This window comes from Nanorana parkeri, unplaced genomic scaffold (assembly GCF_000935625.1).
Source record: "Nanorana parkeri isolate BGI_ZX_2015 unplaced genomic scaffold, ASM93562v1 scaffold935, whole genome shotgun sequence".
In the NCBI taxonomy this organism is placed as follows: Eukaryota; Metazoa; Chordata; class Amphibia; order Anura; family Dicroglossidae; genus Nanorana; species Nanorana parkeri.
This window is the reverse complement of record NW_017307203.1, coordinates 102420-113297: the sequence shown is the minus strand read 5'-3', so window position 1 is coordinate 113297 and position 10878 is coordinate 102420. Positions and strand designations below refer to the sequence as shown.

The following is a 10878-nucleotide window of genomic DNA, read 5'->3' as shown; positions in this document are numbered from 1 at the left end:
GGGGGGGGTTTACTTTTTTTTATTTGTGACCTGTTATTTTTTTAAACTTTTTTTGTTTGTGACTTTTATTTTTTTTAACTTTTTTTATTTATATAGATTTTTTTTTTACACTTATTGTTATTGCTATTATATAGGGGGATACCATCCCCCTATATAATAGCACAGGTACACTGACAGGTCCTCTTTATGGAGACATTAGGGGTCCCTAGACCCCTAATGTCACCTGGAGACCCCAAAAGAAGCTGATGAAGCACAGATTTGCTTCATCAGCTTCTTCTATCTGGCATAGGAGCCAGATGACTGACAGGTGAATGCGGAAGTGATGTAATACACATCACTTCTGCATTCACACTACGGAGGGAGAACAGCAAGGAGCTGATCTCCCTCCCTCCTCCCTCCTCCTCCTGATGCCCTCCCGAGCCGGTACCGGGCCGCTGATGGGGCAGCGGATCCCGGGATTAAAGGTGAGGGGTCAGGAGGGGGGAGATGGCGGCACCCGCAATCGCGCGGGGGGGGCTCCGAAATTCACGCCATACAACCGATCAGCGGCTATAGAGCCGCTGATCGGTTGTATGTGAAACAGCCGTTAACGGCTGTAGTAACAAGCGGGTCTTTCCTGCCCGTGCGCGCGGGAATTGAGCCTTTAAAACATTTTTGTTGTCACAATCACCTAAAATTACTGTTGGGGAGATCACCCCTAATTTCTTGGGTGATCAAACATTAAAAACAAACTTTTTCCCCCCCATAAAATCCAAAAGGTAAACACTCCAAACCATGGTAATCTTCAAGTGCTGGTCATTCCTATGCAGATTTAACCTCTTGTGCTGCAGTAAAATTGGTAAACACAAATCAGCTTGCACAAATATACAGTACAAGACAACTAGTTACTGTCCCATTGTTGTAAGACAAACACTTTAACAACAGTAATCACATTAAATCATGGAATATGTTATAAAAACAATACTTACTTGTTTGTTTACAAATGGTCTTGCCAGTAACATAAAATGTACCATTGTGTAAAGTTAAACAAATACTGCTGTGCCCATGTTTTCTGTTAAAAGCGATCAAGGATGTATGGGAAAACTCTCACAGGATGGTTTGCTATGACAGTGCAACGAAGACTGATGCCGAAGTTTGCTGCTGCTCTTGGTATACAAGAGAGCGTATATATATATATACACATACATACACACACACACACACACACACACAAGTCTTTCCTCAACTAACCTTTAGGTTCACTAAACAAAATATCAAGAGAGAGCCTGAGCTGATATGTAAAACATTTGGGGAAATGTATTAAATGTTGAGTGTTATGGCCTGGACCACAGAAGGAACACTCAATCACACACGGATGGTATTCATACATGTTAGTGTCACTGCACTGCTCCACCATAACAGGGGTTGTAGCCCTTCTCTGCTCATTGAAAATGTTGTGACGCTCTCTAAAGCTCTGTGCCATTTTTTTTACCAATCAACCATGATGGTTATAAGACACTTTCTCCATGACGTACAAACAGAAGACTAGGAACAACAGTTATCATAGCAGTCCTTAGAAACATAGAAGATGTTAAACACATTTTTTTGTTGAGATGGAGAACAATCCAGCAGTGTTCTGTGAGGGGAATTTATCAAAACTGGAGCTGACAGAATCTGGAGCAGACGCCCATAGTAAGCAATCAGCTTCTCTTTCATTTTCAAAGCTGAACTGAACAAACTGAAAAAGAGAAGGTGATTGGTTGCGATGGGCAACTACTCCAGACACTGTCTGCCCCACTTAAATAAAGGAATACATTCCCCCCTATGTGTCTTATTATTAGCCTCTGCTAAAAAAAAAAAGCACATGTATAATAGTCGTACCTAATAGATGGTTCTGCACAGCTGTACATATGTGGTGTGTGGAGTGATTCTAGACATATTTTTTTATAGTTAAGACTTTAAAAATATTTTTAAAATGTTTTTTTTTTTTTTTCCCCCTCAAGTAAATATAGCATAATAAAAGCTTGTGTTCTTCCCAAGCAGATGGGCTCTAGACTCCTTTTAGGTCTTCCAGATTCTACACTTGCTTCTTTGATGAAGACTGAAAAGGGAGTTTGAAAGTAAGGACTCTGAAATCCTTTGCCAAAATTGTAGGTGTGTATATACTGTACATCAGGGCTGGGTAAATCCCAGGAGCCAGGTAGCCAATGTTCCCTAAAAATGACAGTTGGTGCCTAACTTTTGAAGTTTTCTCTAGTTGTTGTCAATGGAGGGCTACTAAAAAATACTGCTACTTCCTGGATTGGACAGACTGGTTCCTGTATTCCATATTAATTTATACACCCCTGATATACAGTACTGTGCAAAAGCTTTAGGTAGGTGTAGTGACTCTGATCTGCTGGTAGCAATTCTTCCACTGGTTATTTGTCTTGCCAAGAGGCTGCCTGTTTATCCCCATGGAATCGCTCCCTCTGTAGCTGAGGCACCGAGATGTTGCTCCCATCTCTATCAATTGAGATTCAGCAGCATTCAGCCAGCTCGATTTTCCTACAGACGGACAGACAGGCCGCTGCTTTAGTGATCCTGTCGCTGGCGATTTGTCTGTAGCAGTAGAAATGCCTGTCTGACATCAGCATTAAAAAGGAGAACTATGGGGTCAGGGCTTTTCCCCATAGTTCTCCTTAGGGTAACAGGAGGACACAAACTAGCGTCCTCCCGTCACCCTAAGCTACAGCTCGCGGTATACTGAGACGCCGCAGCTGAAATGGATCCCGACAATTTTGTCTGGATCCGCCCAGCTGCGTGAGTGACAGCTGGCTCTGCCTATCAAGTGGCAGAGCCTGCTGTACCCGCCCCCTCCCATTCCGCCAGTCAGCGCTGGAGGATCGGAGCGGGGAATCCAGCCCCTCCCCTGTCACGGCAGAGAACCCCGGTATGTGTTCGGTCACCTCCCGATCTACTGAGCAGACCTGTGACAGTCTCATTGTAACAGGTCGGCTAGAACTATGAGGTGAGTGAAAAAAAACCCAACGATTCCTAATAACGCTCTCCACCATCACAGTATAATGTTTATCTATAGTCTGCTCAGTCAATTGTTTTTTTCCTCCTCTCAATAAAATGGTGAGACCAACATCTAGAGTTTGGAAACATTTCTGCTGAGAGCAAAGTTGCAATTTGCAAATATGTTCTTGCTTGTATTGTTGCTTTTGAGGAAAAGGGGGTGGTTACCTGTTCTCGTGTATAGCTGAAATGTTATTAAAGGAGAACTATGAGGTGAGTGCTTTTCACTCACCTCATAGTTCTAGCCGACCGGTGACAATGAGACTGTCACAGGTTGGCTCAGTAGATCGGGAGGGACACATACCGGCGTTCGCTCACTTCTCGATCCTGTCACGACTCTCTGCCGTGACAGGGGAGGGACTGGATTCCCCCCTCCGCCAGCGCTGACTGGCGGAACGGACGGGGGAGGGTACAGCTGGCTCTGCCTCTAGATAGGCAGAGCCAGCTGTCAGTCCCGCAGCTTGTGCGGATCCCGGCACAATTGTCGGGATCCGCTTCAGTGTCTCAGTATACCGCGAGCAGCAGCTTGCGGTATACTGCGGCGTCTCACTATACCACGAGCTACAGCACGCGGTATACTGAGCCTAGGGTGACGGGTGGACGCCAGTTTGTGTCCTCCCGTTACCCTAAGGAGAACTATAGGGAAAAGCCTTAACCCCATAGTTCTCCTTTAACATATACAGTCCTTGTTATTCCATTTGTAATTTAAAAAAATTCAATTTTAAAAAAGGAAGTTTAGTTTATTTACTGAATAAGCTGTACTTTTATATACACTGCATTTCACGTTCCTAGTGTAACAAAATTACTTTCAATTTGTATAAAATACTCCACACCGAATTATTTATCACTTTTTTTGAAAATTTCCATTTTTCCCCCCGGAATAAAAAAAAAAAAAGAAGTTTTTTTCTCATGGCTTAAAAATGTCCATGAAACCATGATACACAGATAAGCTGGAATGAAATTTGCCCAAACCAAAGATTGATCCTTTGGGGTCCATGTCGATGGGTGTTCTATTCAACCACTGTGTATTCAATTCAAATGCATGTAGCTAGTTTCAAATGGAAAACAGTGTTTGACGAGAAAAAGGATGTGTTTGATCTGCTTTGCATGCAGTTCTAAGGGGCAGAACTATAACAATGTCCATAAAATGGTAAAGCAGATCAGATGGAGCCCCTGAACTGCCATGTGTACTGCTCAATCAAAGTCAATCGGACCCTGCTGTCCCATGTTTGAGGTGCGTTCCAAATGCAACTCAAGCAAAGGAAAACAACACCCATCGACCTGAGCCCTGGCCTCACAATCAACAACACTACAATCTGGGCAAACTTTTCAGCCAACAGTTAAATGTTGCAAATAGAACAAATGCTGCCAGTCTGAGTAGTAGTAACACGTATCCAGTATTTTATTTAGTCATACAAGATGAAACAAACAGTGCATGACATTCATAACAAAGTCATTTATATAAAAGGAAAAAACCTTGCTATTTTAAACAACAAGCCACCAATGCTTTGGACACAAAGACAGAAATATGGGTTTGGCCATTGCTAAACAACTTCTGAAAATGATAGTTGACTGGCTGCTTTTGGCTTCAATATTTGAAAGCATTGACTCAGAAGTATGCAAACCAAAAATCAGAGCTTCTAACCTGCATACATGTTCCAGGGCAGCAACATTGGAGCCTCTGGGGTGCAATAAGAGGCAGGAAACTATCATTTTCATAGGGGAGGTCAGTAATGGCATACTTCCATAGTACAGAAATACTGAAATGATAAGGGCACTTTAAAACAAAATACACTTGTCCTTTTGGTCCCTTTAAGTATACATAATTGATCCCACCCTCCCCCTGCACAGATAAATACTCATCGTGTTTCGCCTAGCCAAACTGCCTGTCAACATCCTGTGGAGGATTCTCCTTCTGCCCACACCTACACAGTACATCCCCATTGACTTTATGGGGATCATCTCTCACCTGATAGTCATGAGTTAGACAAATCCCATAGAGGTCAATAGGATTTACTGTGCAGGCAGGGGTAGAAGAACGACATCCTCTGCAGGATGGCAACAAACAATAGAGGTTGGGCCCGTCAGAACTCAGTAAATCTGCATCTGCGCAGGGGAAGTGGGATCAGTCAAGCAATCCTAGAGGGGGAAAAGGATAAGTGTAAATCTTTTAAGGTGGAACATTTCTTTGAATGATTTATTGCTCTTGTGTAATGGACACATTTAATTGACTGGATGTTATAATGCACTATTTAAGATCTGGCATGTGCTTGATTTCATGCTTTGCTGGAGTATAAGCCATGCCATAAGTGTCACGGTGTAATGTGCACTTGCTAAATGAGGCAAAGCAAATCTTAGGGCTTTTATCACTTTCTAAGGCTGATTTATATGGTACCATGTAAGATTTCTTAGATTATACACTTACAGGCCCTTTCCAGTTACTTGCTATTTAAAGTTTGTTAATTTTCTGCATCAGTGTGGACCGGTGGTGCTCATTGCTCACACTCTCAGTGATGGTCTTTAAGAAGTGTCTATCATTTGCTTTTCTCAGCAAGCTGTTTTTGGAAGTGTCACTAGCTCTTATGGTCTCATATAAGGTAAGAATTTCAAGGGACAAAAAGAAGAGAGGTTCACATGTGTTTTCTTGCATCATTGCTATAATATGGAGAACATGGCAAAATACCTGACTATAGAGGAACAAAACCTCCTGAACATAGTCTGCAGCTTTCGGTTCCTTCTGCAATTGAAGACTGCAGTCTGACAACTGCTGTTTGACCCCATCCAACATATCTGAGATGCAGCCACTGTAAAGCCTTGCAAGATGTTTTTGGCCATCAAGGGTAAGCCAGTTAGAGCAGCTAGAGCTGCAGAGGAGCTGGAAAACTCGTAAGAGCAGGACAGAGTACTGGAGATGGCAGGCAAATGGCCGGAGGTTAAGGAGAGGCATGAACTGCACATATTCCAGAGTATACGGAACATGGAGAAGTTGTTTTTCCAGGAGGGTCCTCACAACGTCACTAAGAAGCTTGCATTCGGTCAAACTGCACCAAGGAAGAACTTGAACCATGGCCACCAAGAACCCCTTGCTAAAGAGATTGACTTCCTCTGGGTCCTCGATGTTGACACACAAAAGAGAAAGCATTTGGTCTTTCATGTCTCCCGATATACTACAGCATTCCATCCATGCTAAAAGGCCTGTTCCCAGCCCATACTCGGGAAGGTGAAGTGTTGTCCACTCCTTCTCTGAAAGTTTGCAAACTTCAAACAAACAAGCCGGGACTTCATACTTAAAGTGCTTTCCAAACATGGGTTTCATTCTCAACCGTACAACCCAATCTATGTGCTCCATTTTTCTGTGTAGCCAGAACAGCGACTTGTTCCAGGTTTCTGCACTATTGTTAGCTTCTGGCAATATTAGAGTACATATCCGAGTAAGAATTGCAATGATTAACTCTTTGGATTCCAATGTAAGGCAATATGGTTGATCAGAATGCTGCCAGCACCTACTATAACTATTGAGGAGTTTACACAGAGACATAATAAGTGGAAATGGTGAGCAGGACAGAACCCAGTGCTTGTCAGAGGCATCGGGTGGATTCTCCACATCGAGTGCCTTGTGAAGGATATGCAAACAAGACTTCAAATGACTGCATTCATCAAGTAGGTATGGAAGAACAAATGTCCTTACCACTTCTGCTGGCTGCAGAAGAGATGCGGACTTCTTCTCTGCATTTTCAGAAGATCCCATTAAAGAAGCCAGCAAATATAAAAACTGACTTTCTTCCTTATCTGAGGAAAGTTTGCTCCAGCAGGTTTCCATCAAGCACTTGCATAATAATGACTCCGATACCTCTGTGTTAGAATTCCTAAAACCTAAGGCAGGAAGTGAAGTCAGTATCTTTGATAAAAAGACATGAGCACCAAGGTTGGTCACAGCAATGTGACATGCTCTGCTGACCACATGTTCAGGGTGCAACACAGCCAGTCTGGCCACTCTGGTAACAGGATTGTCATCGGTTACATTCTGGGAGATCTGATTGAATGTCATGTTGAGCTCTTCGTGGAAGTGATTTGTAAATGCTGTCATACAATGAGACAGCCCTTTCATTCCCCATTTACATAACACTTTCATAAGCACATCATTCATGTTTTCTAATGGGAGTTCACAGTACAGATCTAAAACAATACTGGCACACTTTTCATTTTGCTTGTTATTTTCATTGCTTTGCTCCGATACAGCTTTATCCACAGTTTCCAGTAGTTTAAAAATCAGGCCTGCATCTCGAAAACGTTCTTTGTTCTTGTTAAGGCAATTGAACCAGTTGTTAGTAAATACCCAGGTAACCTCTGAAGCAAAGTCAAAGCAAACTTCCTCATAGCGTTCCAACTTATCCTTAATTATGTTCATGGCAACGACTGCCATTGTGTCCATATCATTTCTTGCGTATTTTAGCTGTGCCATTGCAGTCTTCTCCTGTAGGCTGGTGATATGCTTTGCTATTTCCAAACCACTCTCTCCTTGCTCTGAACATTCCAATGTAAACAGGATTTTCTGTAAGGATGCTAGGCTGCTGTTCATCCTGTAACACTCGTACCCCATCTCTTCATTGTTATTCATATAATTGTGCAGCTCTTCTACCCACTCAAGCAGCAGATCTTTGAGTAAATTTAAACTGAAGTGCTGAGCCTCTTTTGTTAATCTAAATTTGGAAGCTATGTTTCCACTCTGAACAACCCTCTCTGCTTCTCTTATTGATTCCGGGAAGTAGCTTTTGGGGTGAATGTTTTTGGCTCCTGCATTGCAAAAACAAAGGACAGCAACCAATTTCTCTAAGTACTGCCTTATGGGAAGATGTCCTGACTCCTTCTCCAGAAATGCAGAGGAACACAACATATCTGCCAAGTTAGCAATTGTGTAGCACTTCAGCTTGGTGTTAGCAATGCATGGTTTCATTTGATGAAGCCTATCCAGAAATGCTGCAAGAACACTATCAGCTGCAGGTAAACTTTGTTCAGGGTCAGGCTTAAATCTCTTTGAGCTCGGCAAAAGGTTATCATTTATTTCAGACATGCATTGAACTGCAACAGCTGAAAATATCTTAACAGTCTCATCCTGACTGTGTTTATAGCCTTTCATTAGTTCCCACCACACATCCATAAAGAAAGTCACATCCCCTATAGACGTTTCACTACAAAGATGGTCTAACAACAAGGATACTTCATCCACCCACAAATCTGCTGGCAGCACCAAGAGAAGCTCTGCGAATATATCTGCTGCCTTCGTAGCTTTCAGAATCTCATAGAGAATGGTACGATTTATTTTTGGCATCATGTTTCCCACTGCAAAGAAAACATCCTGTTTCCATTTCCTCTCGATGTCCAGTTCGGCATCCAGGGACAGCTGTGACCGGCATGAAATAATTTTGGCCCAAAATATAGCAATGGCTCTTTTCCTCCATTCGTGGCTTTTGGACCAATTACCTGAGCTGATCTCCTTGAGAGCATCAGTGATTGGCTTTTCAATGAGAGGCCAGTCAGACTTCTTAAACTCCAGTAAAGTTCTGTGCACAGCAAGTTTCTCTGCTAGAAGCAGTGCTCCTTGGAGAACCACTGTTTGTTCACATACATTCCAGTATCCTGCATAATCAAAAACACATAATGGTTTACTCTGTGGAATTAATTCTGCACCTACCACAAACAAAATTGTATTGTTTTTATACCCTATACAAGTCTATACTTAAAAGACCATGAATAAACATGGAAGAACCTGTTTAACAGCATGTTAGTTAATCAGAGCTCATCTCAGAACATCTGCTAGTCTCAAAAGAAAGAATACAAAATATTTATAAACAGACATTGGTACTTTATAGAAACAGCTACAAGGAAAGAAAGAACGGAGGTGGAAAACACATGTACTGTTTCAAAACATATAAACATGAGTAAAATCTAAAACATAGGCCTGTTCCCTAAAATAGAAGAGCTATCATACTCACCTCTCTGGCAGCCCACGTCTCCTACCTCAGCTCTGCTCCAGCACTGCAGCCTCTGTCATGTCCTTCAGCATTCCACACTTTCCAGAGTGTAGGATGACCATATCTACCTTCAATCCGCTATGTCACTACTGAGTCCTGTGGGAACATACAGGTTTGCTTGAAAGGAAAGGTTTCCTGAGAGAAACATAGTGGCTGCCATTGCTGACCCTTGTGTTTTTTTGAATGACTGAGTAACTGACATGGAATTAATATGCAGATAAGGACATCTAACTTTACTCTGACTTTTCTGGTTGACATGTTCTGGGACAGCGGTTCAAGGTATTAAAGTTAATGGTCCAGTGTGGTGTCTTGGCAACTCACATTTTCAGAGGGGGATCGTAAATGGTTTCATTCTGGTAAGCCTTACTTTAAGGTAGGGGAGGTCAAATTAATATGGAATTTAGGAGACAGTCTGTCCAATCCAGGAGCCAGAAGGACTTTTTTTTAGGAGCCAATTCCATTGACAACAGATAGAGAAACCCTCAAAAGTTAGGTACTAGCTTTAATTATTACTAACTGGCTCCTGGGATTTGCCCAGCCCTGCTTTAAGGAATAAATGAGGATGGCTGCAGGAAAACTTGATTGTGTGCAGCTTGCTAAACGCACATGCTTTAGATGGAAGTTGAATAGAAGATATGAACTAGTGAAATATATACATTACATTGGTATTTTTTTTTAGTGTGACCCATAGAACAGAACACATGATGCTTACTCCTCTTCTACCCCAACAGATGTCCCTCAGAATTATCAGCAGCAGGATTAGTGCCCCACAGCAGTTATCCAGTTCGAGGTCTAAGGTAATGTATGTAAGGGGAATACCGGATGACAAGGCTGGGACTAACTTTAGGAATAGTAGATGTAAAGGGTAAGCTAAATATAGGACTTAGAGATGCACCTATACCGTTTTTTCAGTATCAAGTACCGATATTTTGCTTTCGGTAGTAGGCGATACCGATTACCGATACCGGTGCTTCCGCTGACATGGAACCGGCTTCCCGGGCAATTAGAAAGCCGGGCAGCAGGTAACGATATCCCGCCCGGCTTGCCGATTGCCCAGGGAGCCGACTTCCTGTTGTTTGGCCGGCTCGATTGTGATTGGCAGGGAAACCAGCTTCCCAGCCAATCAGCATAAAGCCGGCTTCACGGACAATCAGGAAGCCGGGCGGCGAGTAATGACCCGCCTCCCGATTGCCCGGCTCTATGCCGATTGGCCAGGAAGCCGGCTTTCCAGCCAATCAGCACGGAGCCTACTTCCTACTTTGAAAGTGGGAAGGCAGCACTTGGGGCTAATTAGGTGTGCTTCATTCACAACTACTAACAAGAACATGCTGAGAGGAGAAGAGAGCAGAGAGGTGACCTCATCAGTCTGTTGCTGCACCTGCATTGTCCTCACAGGCTGGGGGTAGGGAGGTGACCCTACCTGCTGCTTAACTGCAGTAAAATCTGGTCATCAGTTCTGCTCTGCTGTCTTACAGGGCTGTGTAAGTCAATGGATTACAAATCATTTGGCAGGTAAAGCAGCTTCCATATATACATTTAAATGGTGATTAGCTGTTTGCCTTGAATTCAGCATTAAGATGACCATACATGTTACAATCTGTTGGTAGATGTAAAAAAAGATTTACAAACGATGATATAGTGCAAGAGCCGGTCTGGCTACAAAAGAAATTGATTGTTCAGATGGGCTTATGCGTTACACAGTTTTGATAAATCGAACAGGCATTGTACAATGAAACCTATTGCCAGCTATGAAAATGCAAAAACTTACCGAAATCCATAGTTTGCTGACTTTCCTCTAATTATCATT

General features: G+C 42.7%; 1 protein-coding gene across 1 annotated transcript; it reads right to left on the bottom strand.

The window, feature by feature from the left end:
• Positions 1–5335: 5335 nt before the first annotated feature.
• On the bottom strand, positions 5336–10878 carry GEMIN4 (gem nuclear organelle associated protein 4). The gene is made up of 2 exons (XM_018566311.1): positions 10840–10878; positions 5336–8676 (listed from the first exon to the last, which is right to left on the bottom strand). Exons 1-2 carry the CDS (start codon positions 10847–10849, stop codon positions 5489–5491), a joined length of 3198 nt encoding a protein of 1065 aa, XP_018421813.1. The 5' UTR covers positions 10850–10878; the 3' UTR covers positions 5336–5488.